General features: G+C 39.9%; 2 protein-coding genes across 3 annotated transcripts in view; one reads left to right on the top strand and one right to left on the bottom strand.

Annotated features, from left to right (window-relative positions):
- The window catches only part of SLC18A2 (solute carrier family 18 member A2), a 37,306-nt gene extending 27,753 nt beyond the window's left edge, over window positions 1–9,553 (top strand). Inside the window, exons 14-16 of the mRNA XM_008525453.2 lie at window positions 431–550; window positions 692–825; window positions 7,249–9,553. Coding sequence (XP_008523675.1) covers window positions 431–550; window positions 692–825; window positions 7,249–7,353 — 359 coding nt within the window. The 3' untranslated portion in view covers window positions 7,354–9,553. The remainder of the gene's footprint in view (window positions 1–430; window positions 551–691; window positions 826–7,248) is intronic.
- A 1,008-nt stretch (window positions 9,554–10,561) lies between these two features.
- The window catches only part of PDZD8 (PDZ domain containing 8), an 86,245-nt gene continuing 78,090 nt past the window's right edge, over window positions 10,562–18,716 (bottom strand). For both annotated transcript variants that reach the window (XM_008525730.2, XM_070592008.1), the window contains one exon: window positions 10,562–15,233. In XM_008525730.2, coding sequence (XP_008523952.2) covers window positions 13,027–15,233 — 2,207 coding nt within the window. In that variant the 3' untranslated portion in view covers window positions 10,562–13,026. The remainder of the gene's footprint in view (window positions 15,234–18,716) is intronic.

Raw genomic sequence — 18,716 nt, 5'->3', positions numbered from 1 at the left:
AGGAGATGGGGGAGCCATGTCAGGTGTGCCCACGCTTTCAGGGCAAGGGAGAGTGGAGCAGAAAACGGTGAATCAGGAAAGCACCAGCAGGAAGCAGGCTGGGGGCCCACAGAGCCAGTAACCAGCAGCCCTCTGCATCTGGAATGGCGGGTGAGTCACCAGAGGACCAGGGCCCTCCACCATTCAGACAGTGGAGGAAGAGTGCGGCGAGGCAGAGAGCAGGCAACCGGGGGCCTGGGTCCAGTCCCAGCCGCCTTCTGCCATCTGTCCTTACTGAAGGCTTCGCTGCAGGGAGTCCGCCTCAAGACTTGCAGGTGGCGATGACAAATGGGGAAGAGCCTGCAGGGTGTTAGTTTAAGACGCAGTCCCTGACATTCAGCCCGTTTTCGGTTCACACTGGTTTTCTATGGACTGTGTTCTCTGCCCACAGGGATGGTGGATTCCTCAATGATGCCCATCATGGGCTACCTGGTAGACCTGAGGCATGTGTCTGTCTATGGGAGTGTGTATGCCATTGCAGATGTGGCATTTTGTATGGGCTACGCTATAGGTAAGGACACTGGCTCTTCAGAATGACCTTTTATCTCAATGCATGATAGATAATGCCTACAAAAAATTATTTAAACCTTTGCATCTTTCTGTCTACAAGGCATCTGGAGAGAACTTTCTCTCATTCTCTGTTTTCTTAAAGGTCCTTCCGCTGGTGGGGCTATCGCAAAGGCAATTGGATTTCCATGGCTCATGACAATTATTGGAATAATTGATATCCTTTTTGCTCCTCTCTGCTTTTTTCTTCGAAGTCCACCTGCCAGGGAAGAAAAAATGGTAAGAAACTTTTAGGATACAATAAAGTGTTTCATGATCATTTTAGCATGGTCTTCTGGATGGTTTCCTCATGGTTTAGTTCTAAAATATATTTCTGCTCCTTTTGGCCAGAACTCTCCAAAGATAAATGGTGAAAGTTCCTTTTTCGTTTATACCACATAGGACAGCTACTTCTTTTACTATACCAAACATGATTTTATAAATGTGAAGAATGAAGTTATTTTTGTACATAGGTTAGCAGTCGGTATAGATCTTTTGTCAACCAAATATAAACATGGGATAGTTCAATTTGATTTTCTATGGTTCTTGAAAATCTTGGACATAATTTTTTGCCTCCTGTGCTTTCTTCTAAGATTAGCCATTTTTGGTGCTGTTTGCATTTCTCCTAATCCTCACAGCTTTTAGTAGTAGTGTCTTAGTCTTTACTGTAGAAGATTCTAGAGGTGGTTTTAGTGCAGGTAACAGACCTGTATGGAAAACTATCATATATGCACCTTTGGCCAGGTGTGAGCATGTAGAACCTTTAAATTTATAATTTCCTGACCAGAATCATAGCTATAGGCAGGATATGGTATTGAGTATAAAGTGTTCCTCTCTTGAACAAGTTCCAACTTATTGATTCTAAATGTGAATTTTGAGATGTAACAGTTATTTTAACCTTTCTGATAATTGTCCATACCTGGTGGTGGTGATATTGCTGATTTTTTAAACATCAAATGGTGATAGATACTCATCCAGCTGAAAGAAGAATGGCTGGGATTAGAATGAATGAGATAAACAAGGCAAGGGGAGACCGTCTTTTTGTGTTTATGAATGGATGTGAGGTTCGTTTGTGATTTCTCTTGGGAGTACATCAGAAGTTCTTTCTGATCATTGAACTGAAATAGGTCTTAATGCTTTGGCATTTCTTGAACTGCCCTTTTATGATTTTCCCCAAAGAGTGGGTTTCAGGACAGACACGGACCCTAAGGTTAGGTTATGTGCAGGCTTTATTTATTTGGGGCGTTTTTTGCATTCATTAATTTGTTCGATATATTTAAAAAATATATCTAGCACTGAGCACTTGGTCTTGTGCCCTTTATTAGGTAGGATTTCACTAGAGAATGCTGAATTACTCAGGACCCATTTGACTCAGAGGAGTGGGAGGTGCTGTGGAAATATTCTGACGGCAGCCATCCCCTCTTCCTTCCTCCAGCTTAGGTGCCTCTCCAGCTCTGAACGCCGTGGCGCTTTCTCACACAGCTCTTGGGGAATCCGTTTTGCAGCCTGTTGGGTAGGGTCCCTATCCATCTTTGTTTGGCGGACCCAGCACAGTGCCTTGCCCAAACCAGGGTCAGAAAATTCTCAGTGCAACAATTGAAAACTGTCATTCTGTAGCCACCACATCAATTTGATTAAGACTGAGTGAAGGTTACTTCCAACCCTTCTTGATGGAAAAAAAAATCACTTACAAATGCTCTGTCACTCAGGAGACTGTTTAAGACTCTTGGGAGAGAGTGAAGGGCTAGCACAGGGGCTGGAACAGAACTGTCGCAGGGGGAAATGATAGCATCTGCCTCGCAGGGTTGCTGTGAGGATTAAATGAAAGAATCCCAATAGCGTGCTTAGCCTCGTGTCTGGCACACAGTAAACGCTCAGTGTCTTTCCAATACTGCCCGCTTTTCTTTCTTGCTTTACTAACTCTCTGACTGACTTTGTCAGCCCAGTGGTCCCCGAGTCTCCTCCCTTTCTTCTCTCTGTGCGGGGAGAGCTTCCTTCTGCTATTCTGGCCCCTGAGCTGCTGTACGGGCTTCCCCAGCCGAGGTGTAGACGTTAGCAGCTGTCGTCTTATCCCTTTGTCCGCAGCAGCATGAGGGCTTATCTTGGAGGAAATGGATGAGGTCAGAGGATGAGCAGGGGTAAGCTTGCCCAGCCAGCTACCATTCGATCCACAAAATGACTGGCAGGAGGCAGGCCTCAGTACGTCTTCTCTTTTCACATTTAAACCATGCTTTAGTTCCTTTAAAAAGAAAAATGCCTAAGGAAGTGGAAGAGACAGTCCTAAAAAGCAACAAGAATTACAGGCTTCCAGAAAGCCACTTTCACTGTAAAATGTCAAAATCCTTAATAAGTGCCTTGCAAGATGAGTCATTAAAATCTTGAGAAAATGTGCATCTCGCTGCCATAATTGATGCACATAATTGAAGGCGTCAGATTGGATGCCATTTGACTGGCATAATGGTAACATTTGAGGGTGGCGGCCAACAGCTGCTGCCGACTCATTGTGCAAGCAGAGCAGGAAGGAACGGGGTGGAATCCGATAGCACCTAATGATAAGGGGGAGTGAGGGCAGGGCAGCAGCGGGCGCCGGAGGAGGAAGGATCGATGACTGGCCACTTGAGAAAATCCAATGCAAACAAATGCTGACGTTCAGGATCAGCAGTTCCCAAATGCAGGGGGACGTGAGAGCCAGAATAAGACATACAGACCTTAGCAAATAATTCTTTCATTAGGCAACATGCTGATGATGAGGTGTTTGGACCTAAGCTATTCTGTATTGAAAGGTCTAACGCTGTTTCCATGGATCCCAAGGCAGAGAACCACGAACTAGTTGGTGTGCACTTGAGTTTTTCTTCCATTTGGTATATTGGATTTGTTTTTTTATAATGTGTTGAATTATCAATACAGGTGGAGAAAAAACCCTGTTTGTTACTCAAGTTCCTCTGGAAGTGTAAGAAATATCAACACTGTCATTTGAGGAAAACTGTTCCAGTCATATGACAATTACACACAGCGCGTAACTCTCAAAATATCCAGTTGTGAATAGTTGTGCTCTGGTATGGATCTTTTTTCCCAGGCTGAAAAATTATTTTTAAAGATAGGGCACCTTTCTTACATCTTACTCTTGAAGCTTCTAATCGTTGCCCAGACAGGAAACCAGGCGGTTTGGGGCTGCAGCTTTCGTTTCTTGGGTGGCTCTGGGCTCTCTGAGTCATTCCATGTAGTTCTTCCCGCTGCTCTGTTTTCTGGGTGCCGGACGTTGATGCTGTGGGTTGGGCAAGGACTGCCTGGCTAGAAGCTAAGGGGACTGAATGTGCTCTGCGTATATAATCTATTTATGGAAATGCGTCCATTTGCAGGGCATTTACATAGTAGTTATGCAAAATCATCACTAATTTTTTCTTATGTTAAATAAAACTTTTCTAGCGTGCAGGCCTGGTATCTACCCAAGTCTCGGAGCCTGGATTGCTTGCCTGTTAATGGTTTTGCTGGTTCCCTGTTCCAGCTTCGTATTTGCATTACTTTTGCACTTCATTTGGTCCACCATGTTTTTCCCGCTTTGAAGATCCTGACTCTGCGTGTGAGAGGAAACCAGGCTGGGCTTCAACGCTCAGTAAATGGGCTTCGCTCTGATTTCAAACCACCACCACCTCCTTTTTATTTTCTCTTCAGTCGAGAGTCAAATGCACCTTTCTCCCCACCGCAGTGCAGAGTGCTGTTTTCAATTACCTGGCTGCTCCACGGGCCACGCCATATACGTCCCTCACGCACACAACTTACCTACTTGATGCTGTTCATGTCTCTCTTTTCATGGCACTTTTAGAATGTTACATGCCATCCGGCTTATTTATTCACATATAACTTTTTTTTTTCTTTTTTCGGGGAGGAAGTTTCGCCCTGAGCTAACATCCGTTGCCAATCTTCCTCTTTTTTTGGCTTGACGAAGGTTAGCCCTGAGCTAACATCTGTGCCGATCTTCCTGTGCTTTTTACGTGGGATGCCTCCACAGCACGGCTGACGAGTGGAGTAGGTCCGTGCTGGGATCCGAACCCATGAACCCAGGCCACTGAAGTGGAGTGTGTGGAACTTCAACCAGTTGGCCACAGGGCTGACCCCTTATTCATGTATAACTTCTTGTCAAAGTATAACTATTGCATATTAAGTCTTTCAAAAGAGGTTCAGTAGCCAGTAACCTAGGTTTTAAAAGCTAGAAACCAGTATTTCAAGGAAGAAAACTTCTTTACCTGAAGCAGATAGGTCGTGTCAACAAATGTGGTTTGGCTGAACCGATAAATTCTGACCATTTAAGTCTGTATGATGACAAATAATCAGTCTGACTAACTTCTTCCCTTACCCTGCAGTTTTTAAGTCAAATCCATACGATGTGCCCAGTGCTCAGCTCCGGGGGGTCCTTAAGTCTACATATATGTACAGTCAGGTCTAATGGCAGATGAACCAAGAGACAGAAGGCAGTTAGGAAGAAGGTAGAATGATGGCCATCCTTTCCAAGGCTGCCTCACTGCCTGTGGCCTGAGGGTCAAGGCCCCTTGCCTGGCATTCAAGGCTCTGCACTCTGTCCCTGTGCCTCATGATCAGATCTCTGTGGTGGCCAGGCTGGCTTACTTAGTGTCCCTGTTTTCCTTAATGTCCTATTTGGTAAATAATCCATTCTACACTCATTCCCAGTTCCCTTGTTGTGCAAATCCTTTCCGTCATTCAAGGTTCACCTCAGCTCCTCTCTCTTCCCTATCGCTTTCCCTGAGCACCTACCCCACAGTGAGCACGCCACATTGAACCCTGTGGAACCTTCATTCCTCGTGCAGTGAGGTCACTGAGTTGCTGGTATAGGACCTTGAGGGCACTGATGTACATACCTAGGAGTAAGCTGTTGTCAGCTCTATCACTCTGTGATAGTCCTAGATAATGCCACATAACGAGGGCAGTGTTTCTCACAGCATGTTGACACCACTGTCATGTGAGGGTAGGGACCTGGAATTTCATTTTTAACCTTCTTCCCTCAAGTGATTCTTGGGCACATTTCTTTGAGGATCACTAGTCTAGGGAGATGAGACATTGAGCTCTTTGGGGTTAAGCTTTTTGTGTAACAAGGACACATCCACGTGGGGAAGATGGTCTTGGTGTACAATGTCTAGTGCCTTAATTACTTATTTTTAGAAATTGAACTCTTTATTACACACATGGATCAGTTCATAGTAAGAAGCATAATAAAAACAAATGGAGTTAAATTTGCAGCTGACGATTTGAGCTGGCAGCCTAACTTAGAGGCTCAAGGAAGTCCTTATCTTAACATGTCACACAGGCAGATCATTTTGGAATTTCTTGGGAAATGATAAATGGGTTAGGCACTGAGTGGACTCATAGAAGCTTATCAAATCTGGGGACAAGAGCTGGGAGGAGTAGCTAACAAACACCAAGATAGGGTGCAATAGGCCAATGTAAGGTAAATTTTAATATAGATAAATGTTTCCATTTAGATTTTCAAACTGCACAAAAAGGTACTAGGGGAATAGTTTTACATGGAGGAAAACTCTGAAAGACATACCTAATAATTCATTTTAGTGGCACCTAGTGTCCCACTGCCATCCTCTGTACTCCTGACTCTACCGTGGAGCGTTGCACGAGTAGACTTTAGCGTAAGGCTGCCTGGGCTCCCATCTGCCCCATTCTAGCTGTACATCCCTTGGTCAGTTCTGTAACCTCTGTGCTTACACAGAGGGTTATCAACCTACCAGAGGGTTATTGTGAAGTTGAGGCATTGCATCGAAAATGCTTAACACGGTTCTGGCAAGATAAACATTCGCTGTGTTATCAGACCATGTGCTTGGTCTGTACACTTTCAGGAGGAATGATGACTACAAGTGCTTATCGGTTGAAGATGTTTATCAATTGAGGACCAAGTGGCTATTTTTGCTTAATTTTCAATAACAATGAGGGCAGGCATGAGATTTTGATGTTCATAAGAGGAATATATTTTTTTAAAAAATCATACATTTGAGCAAGATCAGGCCAGCCAGGATTTGGGGAGAGGTGCTCTAGAAATGTCATTATGAAAAGAGAAGACCCTGTGATGTTTAGTCTAGGGAAATCTAAGGGGCCATGGCAATGGTCTTAAAATATTCTAAGGGTGGTCTGTGAAGATGGCTGGTCTCAGAACTGGATCTGTGAATGGAAACAATGGAGACAGGTGTTAGTCCAGCCTCGGGTACATCTTTAAGATGAGAGCTTGCCTCATTAAGGAGAGAGTACCTCCTGGTTGAGGGTATTGCCACAACGAAGTTGGTGAACAGAAGCAGGATTGGGTGGCCTCCAAGATCCCCAGACCCTAATTCCAAGATTCTGAGTATAAAAACCCTAATCTGCGTACCCCTTTCTTCCTAGCTTACAGGTTTGAGTCGACTTATGGCTCCAGTAGGTCTAACAAAAATAGTGCAGAGACAGCATCTCCTATTGTCTGGAACTTTCACTAAGTGTAGAAGTCCAGGTCTTCTAGGCCAGACACCCGGCAATGGCACCAAATGACTGGCTAATAGTGGGTGGTACTATATATAGCTTTCAAACTAGTAATCTTTAAAAACAGTAGGTTAAAACCATCTATCTTTATGAAATAATAAGTTAATCCATCTGCACTTTGCTCTCTTTTAGGCTATTCTCATGGATCACAACTGCCCCATTAAAACAAAAATGTACACTCAGAATAATATCCAGTCGTATCCGATAGGTGATGATGAAGAATCTGAAAGTGACTGAGACCTTCAAAAGTCATCAATGTATTTAATTGTATAAAACAGTGTTTCCAGTGAAATGACTCATCCAGAACTGTCTTAGGCATACCATTCATCCCTGGTGACAGGTTATTCTTTCTTTTCCATGGTTATGATCGATTGCCAACAGCCTTATAAAGAAAAAGCAGCTTTTCTAGGGGTTTGTATAAATAGTGTTGAAAACTTTATTTTATGTATTTGATTTTAAATATTATACAATATATTTTGACGAAATATAGTGTAAATCTATAAATATTTGAATTCAAATCAAATATAATTTTTTAACTTACATTCACAGACACCTGGGCAAAAAGTCTTGTATTTTTTCTGAGTATTGGTAATGAGTGTTTAAAACTAAAGCACACATTATCTCCGAGACACTTCCAACAATGAGAAACTAGGACCTCTGAAAAAACAGAATTAAGACAGCATATATTATGTAGTGACACTGAGTGCTGAGTTAAACTTGTAATTACTATCAATGTATTTATGAGTTAAAAGCTAGTTATCTCAAATGCAGAGACAAGAACTTGGAGTCAGTCATCTTTTGGATTTATCTATGAATCTTAGCTGGCATTAGTTTTCTATGTAATCACCTACCTGGAAACAGATGGTTGTAAATGATATGTTCACATGTCATGTGCTCGGCAGCAAACATTAAAGCCAATAAGGGAAAAACAGTGGGTGTTCTCAAAGCAGTGAAAAGCACCCATAGTTATGGGCAACTAGAAGCTTTCCCTTTAAGACATATACTTGTCTTACCAGATGGAAGCAAATTGAGGGTAGATGTACCTTATACTGTCAAGGTTGTTTAAGCGTGGTAAGCTGTATCAACATCTAGTTCAAATTTTAGAAAAGAACTTTAAAAGGCTAATAGCTGCTATGACATGGAAAACCCAGACCATAATCTTCGACCTGTTTGGAGGTCACCCAGTGTTTTCTAGGGGTCTATTAATTTGGAGTTGTCTGAAACTATTATTTTCTAGACTGCTGAAAGTTGTTCACATCAAGGTGAACACAAACTTTGAACATGAAGGAGTGAAATTATATCTTGAATCACATTAGGAAAACAGGTAAAAATAATAAGGTGGCCAGGACACACCCCTTTCACAGGCAGAAAAAAACAAACATCTAAAAATGTCTATGTATTACTGTACCATCTAGTGCTGTAATGTAGTGTTCCTAAGCATGACAACATTGATGTGCTTTTTCGATGTAACAGCCAATACTGTTAGTGAACACTGTCAGTTGACATCAAGTTTTGCATGAGATGTGATTGGAGTGTGAAGACTGTGGAATGTCTCAAATACTTAATTCTGTAGTTCTGTAATTGTAAACAAAAATTACCTAATGTTCTCTGTTAAGCTACAATTACGTTTCTGTTAACTTGGAGAAGGAGCAAAGAACTTGAGAACAAGGACTCCTCAACCGTATAATTCTCTAGTAAAGTAGCTAATACTTTAATTACATTTGCTTTATGAAGCTTTTCTGTGGGGCTTTTTGGAATGATTTGAAGTCTGGTTTTCAAGTGCAGTGTGTTGGAAGCAAACATGCTCCCTCGTGACGTATTTGCACTGGGCAACCTGCACAAGTCCACTGCTTTGGAAGATGGCTTTGGAGGCACTCTTATATGGCTAATGTAAAAAGGCAGATTATTCTCTACTTCCGTAGGGGAGAGTCCTCAAAAAGAACATGCTACATGACAGTTTCCTTCGAGGGTTTGTGGTTCTCCCCGCTCCCAATACCGTATAACTTACTCCTATTTTATTTTTGCCTTTAAGACTTCAGCCTCTTCAAGAATGACTGGCAAAGGCATGCCCATTGTTGATCCCTAGAGATAACAGAAAAGAGATGAGTTTTTCAGAACTGTTTTGGAAGCAAAAGGTATCTGTTATATGAGGGGATAAAAAAAGAAATTGTAAGGTCTTTTGTATGACTATATTCTGGAGTTAGCAAGACTGTGAAAAGAGAGGCTTTTTTTTTTAAAATGTGTGTATCAGGACAAAGAATATACAGCTTTCTGAACATTTATCTTTTGAGCAGAGGTGGTTTTTATGTTTGTACCTGACAAAACAGATATAAAAACCTTAATGAGGTAGCAATGAATGTTCAATTTTCTTTTGACTGCTAACTGTATCTAGCTACATCATGTTTTTAGTTTTACTTAATAAATCTTCTGAACATTACTGTGCCTGCTGTATTCCTTTATAAACAAGACATTACTGTTAGAATAAAATACATAAGGTACTGTTTTGACTGTGGATCTTCAATTAAAAACTATTCTTTTCTGCTTGCAGGCATCAGGTAAAATCCACTCCAGGTTAGTTTGAACCAGACTTTTTGACTTTGGAAAATGTTTTAAATTGAAATATGTAACTAGCCACATGATGTCAATGTGGAAAAACCAGTAAGTGATCCTTGCAGTTCTAAAGTTATATTGTTTTCCTGATTGCTAGGAACAAATAACTATAATACCAGCCATTTGACACTGTGGCCCATGGACCCCTAGAAGTTCCATAAACTCTATGGTGTGCATATTTGTATCTTTCAGGGGTAAGTGTCCACAGTTTTAGGGGAATTTCCTGTTGCCCCCTTTTTAATAAAAGAAAAGCTATTATCTCAGTTTAGAAATAAAGACAATATTTTTTAAAATTAGATTGTAAATTTATTCACTTTTAGGGGACTTAAGATTTTATTATCTTACTGTTAGAGTCAAATATTTTCAAATGCCTTTCAAAAAATTCAGATATACTTAAATTTAGAACTAGACAGTACCCTCAAATTTTTAGTTTTCTCCTCTCAAAATCACCAAATGGCCACATAGTATTTCAACTAATTCTGATACTGAAGAATAAAAGGCTTGATATTAAGAAATGTAGCCTATTAATTCTGACTCCAAAATAATGCTCAGATGTTGCTCATCTTGATGTCTAACCCATTCATCTAAATACCAATGTAGAAAATATACTTTAGTCTAATTACTAATAGCAGAGGCAAATCCATAATTGGTATTTCATTAAAGAAACAGTAAAACCAGTATTTAATGTTTTGAGGCAATTTTCAAAATAAGCAATTTTGTTTAGCAAAAGTGGACTTTGTTACGCTTGTTTGCATGGCCAAATTACACCAGGCGATAATTCCATAGAGATGCAGCAACTACTGTTTTCAGATGTCACCAAATGAAGATATTCTTGTTTTCTGTGGTAGTTTTTATTATTTTTTAGCTATAGATAACATAGCATGGCAGCAAGATTACATCAGGAATGTAGTATAGTACAAGTGTTTTCACTGAAGCCTTCTACCTTACTATCCACTAGGCTATGTGGAGTGTCCCTCTGCATTAAAGGACAACTGTGATTCCTCTACTGCCTCTCCCAGTAGATATAAAAATAGTGCACTACATTAAAGGTGTATTTTACAAATATCAATAGCAGCATTACCGAGCTTTCCATAATTGTACTTCTACAGAGTTAAATACTTTTAACACGAGTAGATTTTCATAAAACCAAAGTTTTGCATTATTTCTACAGCTCTTTCAAATGCGTCAGTTGCAGCAGCATGCTTGGATGTCACTAAAACTTCCATGATATAACCCATAAACACCAGCAACTTACAGACACTCCGCCTTCCACATTATCAATGGTAAGTTATTTTTTATGATAAGATGAAAGCTGGTTATTACATTAGGTAGATTGTTTCAAGCATATGTTACAGAACAGCATTTTAACTTTCAGAGAATAAGGTGTATAAAGACTTCTATAGCAGTGTTCTTTTAAAATGCAAACATGCTTACATAGAAAACAAAAAAGGGGGGTATACACAGATATATTTTTGTTATAAACTTGGCCAAGAAAGGTGTTTAGTTTCCTAATATTTCACTTAATAAAATAACAGGAATGAGAATTGGCTATTGATTTTAAAAGTGGAATAACTTTTCTACCCTCAAAAATGTATTTATCACCCATATAAGTCATACCTTTTATTTGAATAGCTTTTTACTGTTCAGAGCACTTTCACAGTGATGCTATTGTTTTCCTCACAACAATCCTGTGAGGTAGTTAGAGTAAGTCTTGTTTATCCTACCTTAGAGCTGGGGAGACGGTGGCACAGAGCCCTTTTGTGGCTAGCCTATTGTTACACAGTTCATCAATGGCCAATGGAAGAGCTTGAACTTTTGTACGGAGTCCTGAGCTATAGACTGGGCCAGAATCTTTACTATTGTACTATGCCCTTTCCTGCCAGCCAAAAAAGATGCTCCAACTAGTTTTAAATTCATGTCAGTTTCAGTATATATCAATTATCATAGTAGTTAACTACAAAAGGAAAATACATATACATATCTATTTTATAGGCATATGAAAGGCCAAAACTTTTATGGTATACCAACAGATGTCATGCTCACATTTTCCCTCAGTCATATGTTACTGGGATCCACATGATGGACTGAGTATCAGAGTAGATCTTCATTTTCAGAGAACTGGCCCCAATTCCTATGTATCTGTACTGTCTATTTTTATTAATTTTTTTAAATAAAGATAGTTTGAATTATAGAAGCATTCAGAATGATCCTCATTTTTTAAGCCTGGAGGATGTCAGACAAAGAACTGAATCTATTTTGCATAACTCCTCTCCTTCACAACATTCTCCTGCATGAAAATGTTTCTAACACAAAACAGCCAAAACTAGTTATCAACACAATCATTTTAAGAACAGTCCTCTGAAACTTTCAATATCCTTGCACATGCTTTATTTCCTATGGGAGAACTGAAGATGAAAAATAATCATAAATGTTTAGAACTTTCATTTAAAAAGAAAGCATCAACATTTTGAAAGACATTTCAAAATCCTACCGGTTACTGTTTTTTAGTAATCTTCTTACCCTCTCTACAAAATTCTTGACCAACTGCATTCCATGTTTATTCCCTATTACATTTTTTCAATGCAAGCTCTTCAAATTAACCACTATATTCTTACTATACTTCAAATGTATAAAAACTTCAGAAAAAAAATTTCACAGAAGCATAGAAAGCAAGCAATATATGTAAAACTTTTTTTTTTTACTAAATCAGCATAACCAACTAAAGCTGCAGCATCTGCTTTCGCGTTACATTTGGCAAAAACAAAAGCACTCCCCAAAACCACAAAACAACAAAAATCTCCAGTAAGTAGAGATGACAAACTTCATAACGCAAGGTAAGATTCAAACCTGTTCCCTCAATGATTGCTGTTGTCAATTGGGCATGCAACAAATTTGCTATAACCATGATGGAAATGAAAACATTTCAAGAATCTGGACAGTAGCCTATTTAACACTAATTCAAAAACTAGAAGGAAAATAACATCAGACATCACACATACATAAACATGAAAAGTTAGCTTACATAATTACATAATTAGAAAAAGTTAAAAATAAATTAGTAAAAATAAATTCCCAGTATAAACCCAAAAGCACAGCTATAAATGCAATCTGCAACAACCAATTTAGTGAGCTGGTCATGTTTCTGCTGGAAAACCATCTTTTTCATTCTTGTTCTTAAACAAGCAATAACTGTGGAGAAGCAGTCCAAGTGCATTATAAGAGGGTTTAAACATGGTTTTATCTGTGGTACTTTAGATGCAGCTTTCCCCCAATCAGTGGAAAGTTTAAAGAGACTGTCTGTTACACAGACTCAGATGGGCCAAATAAGTCATCTGATATGCTGCTGAAAGGCTGCGAGTCTATTAGCTGGGTTATTTCACTATCATCAAGGTCCTCTTCTGTATCTTCTGTGTACTTGCTTATTTTTTTGGAGTGCTGGTCTAAAGACAGACTTTCTAAAGATTCGATGTCTTCAATACCTGCTCTATAGTGGATCATAAGCAGTGTTAGAGCTTGTAGTCTTTCACCTGATTTAGCCAAAGCAGCAGAAAGAAGTGATTTTTTCCTTGTATCGGTTGTCTCTTTTTCTTCTCTAACAAGGGAATTATTGTGTTCCAACTCCTGATCAATTTCATTTTGCAGTTTATCCAGCATGAACTCTAGTTTCTGGATCCTTTCCTCTGTAGGCAAGCCCCTGTAGAGATCACGACCAATTTCTTTAACTGCAATGAAAACACTGTCGTCCAGACCGCCCTCCTTTCTCACTAACTTTATTCCTGTGTTGTTTCCCCGTTTAGAAGGACTGTTTGGACCACAGACCTCTGTGTCACTGCCTTCGTTGTCTGATGTGTTCGGGGTGTGTTTTGGTGAAGGTTCTACTAGATCAGTTCCTGGTTCCGATAGGCGAGTTTTAGAGACTTGACGCAAGTTTAACAAACGAGAGCTAGTATTGATAATATGTCTCGTCAAACCTGTTGTTTTATTAACTGACTTGCTAGCTTCGGAGTCAACACGAGGCGGGAGGCCTTGGAGGGTTTCTTGTCCTTCCACTCTGAGGGTTTTCAGGGTCCGCTCTATCTGCCTATCAGTTGCTCCACAAAGAGGAGTCTCGGCTAGACACTTTTCCTGACATTTTTTATGGCAAACATAAGCACAGAACATACACTGGGAAGCAGCTTTAGTCCAAACTTTTTTCTTACAGTAATCACACCAAGTTGGGTTCTGGAACTGAGTATCTTGGAAACTATGTTTATTTTCTGTTACACCCATCTGTCCAACAAAGTGCTCCTCTTTAGGTAGGGCAGAAACCTCTTCAACCAAATGGAGTTCTTTTTCTTTCTCTACGTTAGAAACTATATGGTGGTCTGGTTCTCCTTCTTTCACATATTTGAATTGAATAGTAATGTCACCAAAGCAAAATTTGTCATTGAATCCCTTCTGCATACTCAGATTGCGGAGTGCGGTTCTTGTGACCATAGCCTTAGGTGTTGGGGCTTCTAATCTGAATTTTGAAAGGTATTCCATGTTTGATGTAGCTAGGCATCCTAATGCCACCTCTTCAAGTTTTAAGCTAACATGCCCCAAACAGATGAGGCCCCCTAACTTGAAAGGATCCCTGCACCACAGTGCAACGTTTAAGTATCTGTGGCTGGCTTCTATGTCAAAGAAACAGGTCGCTCTCGTTCTTGTCCATTTTCCTAGCTTATTACGATAAGGAATTTCTGATGATTCCCACATTTGAGGATCATCCGAACTGTCCTTTGGAGGGCAGGAACTTTCTGAAGGAAAATCTTTCGCCACTTCTTGCTTTGCTAAAAACTGCTTACATGCAGCTGCATCTTCTACGTGATCTGTATTTTTTGCTTGCTTTTCAACAGGCTTATCTGCAGGAGGAAGAGGCAGCACCTTCTCTGGCTTTTCAACAAGAACATCTGGTTCTGCCTGGTTTGGGGCATCAGCAGAAGGCAAAGGAACTTTCACTTGTGGTCGTGGTGGCACGGGTGGTTTGAAAATGGATCCTTGGGTGGGTTTTGACACGTGCGCTGGGTCTGTTATCTCACAAGTTTTTAGGGCTAAGGGTTTACTTCCTTCTTTGGATGGAATTTTTGGTGGTGGTGGGTGACTTCCTACAACTAATTTACGGTTTAAAACTGGCGATATAGTTCCAAGGGGTTTAACAGAAAGTGTTGTCGGAGTACGTTTGGGACTATGACTTAGTGATTGTGCCTCATCTTTGAACTCACTTTGTGCTCTGACATCACTTGCCAAGTCTTCAAATTCAGAATCCAGGTCTCTATTTTCAGCGTCTACTGCCAACCCAGTTATTTCCTCTTCATAATTTGGTTGGCATGAGCTTGACAGAAAGTTTTCTTCCAACTGTCCAAAGTTATCTTGCAGCACTGCACCCTGATTACTCTGGCCGACAGGCCTTTCATAATACACCAGGACTCGGTCACCAGCCTGCTTGATCAGCTTCAACACTTGCAGTGTAGATGTTATCTTCACACCTGTTTTAAGATTTTACAAGGGAAAATATATAAATTAATGTAAAAAATATTACCTAAATTTGCTAAATATAACTGGCATTAATTCATGATTATTTAACTAATGGAAAAGTAATAGGGAAACCTCCAAAATACATTACTAAGTTTTTGGATGCATTCTCAAACCCTGAATGCACTGATGTCCTGGAAATGTTTACCTTTACAAACCAAATGATGACCTAAAAATCCCTACAGGGTGCCAAGCTGCTAACTCCTAACTGCCTTCCGTTCCTTCACAGGTTTAAATGACATTATTTCTGTTTGAATTGAGTAAGTGAGCCCTATTGAAAAGGATTCTAATGATTAAACCAGACTTAGAAGGATGGGAAACTGTGATTTTACTGAAGGAAATTCCAAAATATACCAGGGATTACAACTATGTAGTGAATGATTCAAATTAAGAGACCAATCCTTGAAATAAATTTAGCAAAAATACTATACTATGAATAATGGACTCTTTTACAGATTCTTTTTATTAGCCCTACCCATTAAAGTGATGTTTTTCAGGATTAGGAAGGCATAAATTGCTTTAAAGTTGAACAAGTTGGTTACCATCTGCACCTATATTGGTAATATCTAAAGTTTTCACTTTATTATTTTCTAACAGGTGCTACATTAACATAGTTCAAAACTAAAAAGGTAGAGAAAGATGTACAGTGAAAAATCTCCCTTCTACCTCCGTCTCCTAGGCATGCTAGCAGCTTCTGGGTATTCTTCTAGACATCTTCTAGGTATATTACTTAAAGGCTCAATTTGTTTCCTGCCCTCTCCCCACCCTCCCCAAAACAGTACTTACCCAAGCTACCCCTTTCTGTAGGACTTACAGAAAGGTGAGAAGGGGTCTTTGCTTTCCAAAGGTCTTAGGGCCATCCTAAATAAACCAAAGTAATATCAGCCCCATCTAGTAACCTGACTTCAGACTTCCTCAGCCTATATCCTCTCCTACTTCGGCTGCCCAAGCAAGACCATGCTTTAGACATGCTCCTCACTTGGAACCTCCACATCAAAGATTTTTCACTTGGAAATCTCTGATCACAGTCTCCTGTTTTCTACCTCTTACAATCTTGTCTGCTAACAATCTGTTTTGAGGTAATTTCCAGGTCCAATCATTCCTCTTTTGCTCTCATGGTCCAGCTGGTCCCGATACGACTTGCTTTTGTCCCCAACCTCAGTCTCAAGGTTTCAATGATGTTCACATCAAGATTTTTGATTCTTTTACCCTAGCCGTTTGCTTTTCTCCTATCTACCTGTCTTTCATCTCCAGCTTTGCTAGCTCTACTATCTCCCTTTTCTGCTCCTGAGCTTACCACCTGGATCTAGCACCGAGCTAGCAAAACCACCTTCAGCAAGGCGTTCAGTGCTGCTTTAGCAGTCTTTTGACTGAGTCTCTAAACAATTGTCTCCAAAACATCAGCTTTAAACCTCTCCTATTCCCCCCTGAAGTCTACCCTTTCTACTTTCTTTTCTTCTGTAGATAACATCGCCTTATTTACGAAAAAGACCAGCAAGAAGCCACCTTTTCTCCCTGCCAGTATCAGAGGAAGAAGTATCCTTTTACTGGTGCTTTGGCTCCTACTCCTGTCTCCCGTCCTTCAGGACTTTGCTCCATCAATTCTCCTCGCTCATATTTTTATTCCCTTCCTTCTCCTTTAAAACCTTCCTTTTCCTTGGTTTTCACAACACTGTACTAATTTGGTTCTGATTATTTCTCCTCCACTTTCTTTTTCTCCACCTATATCTGCCCATTGTTTGCAAATGTTCTCATGGTTTTGTCTGTCATTAGTTTTCTCTGCCTTTTTTGCTTTCTCCCTGGATTACATTCACTTCAGTAGTTTCAACTATCAACTTTTTCTCTGGTTGGTCTCCCTTCTTCTTCACTCTAGTCCTACATTCCCAATTACTTCTGGATATCATCACCTGGACATTTCTTTGACATACAGATTCAGTATAGTTAAAACCTCTCTTTGACGTTCTCATCCTCCTGTCTTCAACTACTATGTGAATCAACTTGCCACTCTCCCAGTTAACCCAATTTGAATCCTGGAGATAGCTGACTCCCTAGATCCATTCAGCTGTCAATTTTATCGGAGTTCCAGTCCACTGTCATCCCCTGTTCAGATCCTCCTGATCACTGGCTTCAAGTACAGTTATAAACAACTCTTTGCTGTGATCCTTTACTCAGTCCTTCCCTATTTTAATCACCAAATGTACTGCTGTCCAATTTTCCTAAAGCTTCAGCTCAAAAACCTTTAGGCTACAAACTCATCACACTGAAATCCAGAGCTTTTCAAAATGGCTCTTTATGATTTATCCAGCCTTAACTTCTACTGCTTTCTTCTAACCACACTATGTCCCAGCAAAATTGTAGCTTGACCTTTGCATAAATGAAAAATAAGTCCATCTAATGATCTGTAGTAGGCAAAAAGGTCAACTCAGTCTAAATCCATTCTTTGTGACTTAACACTTGCCCTCATATCATCTCTTCCCCACCACCAGGAGCTTTGTGGAGATGGTCACTGTGCCTCTCAGGACTGGTCGGTCAAATCTAGATTCCCTTTCTTTTGAATATTTCAAATATAATAAAAGAACTCATCATCGAGCTTCAAATTTAACAAACATTTTACCAATCTTATTTCTACTATCATCAATCCTGTTACTATTTAATATTTATTGTATACCCATATAAATGAATTACAGTTATAAGAAATGTGTATTACACCTGCCCCTTATCTCAATAAATATTATTTTTTTTTACAAACGTTAGATTATGAAGGGATGACTTATGATTTTTCATTCCACATACATTTATATTGCTTGGATTTATTTATTTATTTATTGAGGAAGATTAGCCTTGAGCCAACATCCATCACCAATCCTCCTCTTTTGCTGAGGAAGACTGGCCCTGAGCTAACACCTGTGCTCATCTTCCTCTATTTTATATGTGGGACGCCTGCCACAGCATGGCTTGATAAGTGGTGCATAGGTCTGTGCCTGGGATCTGAACTGGTGAACCCCAGACTGCCAAAGCAGAGCATGCGAACTTAACTGTTATGCCACTGGGCCAGCCCCTGAATTTATTTATTTTTGATAGATATTTACTACTTGTGTAATTAAAAAAAAAAAAAAAACTTTCATTAAAGGACATAAAAAAGAAAAAAATTAATTTTACCCTGTAGGTAAAACCAAAACAGAGCATGTACGGATATAAAAAAATTTATACTGAATTATAGTTTTAAGCTGAGGGAGAATAACTCGTATATTTATGTTAAACAACTAGGTAATGGATGAGGTCTATATCATGTCCTTGCTAGTCTGTCTACGGACCAGCAGCAGCATCTGGGGGAGCTTGTTAGAAATGGAGACTCCTGGGCCCCATTCCAGGTCTAGCGAATCAGAATCTACACTTTAACACCATGTCTGGGTGACTGGATTATATAAGAAAGTTTG

Source organism: Equus przewalskii, chromosome 1 (assembly GCF_037783145.1).
Source record: "Equus przewalskii isolate Varuska chromosome 1, EquPr2, whole genome shotgun sequence".
NCBI lineage: Eukaryota > Metazoa > Chordata > Mammalia > Perissodactyla > Equidae > Equus > Equus przewalskii.
Note: the sequence above shows the minus strand (reverse complement) of the source record. Positions and strands in the feature narration are given on the sequence as shown.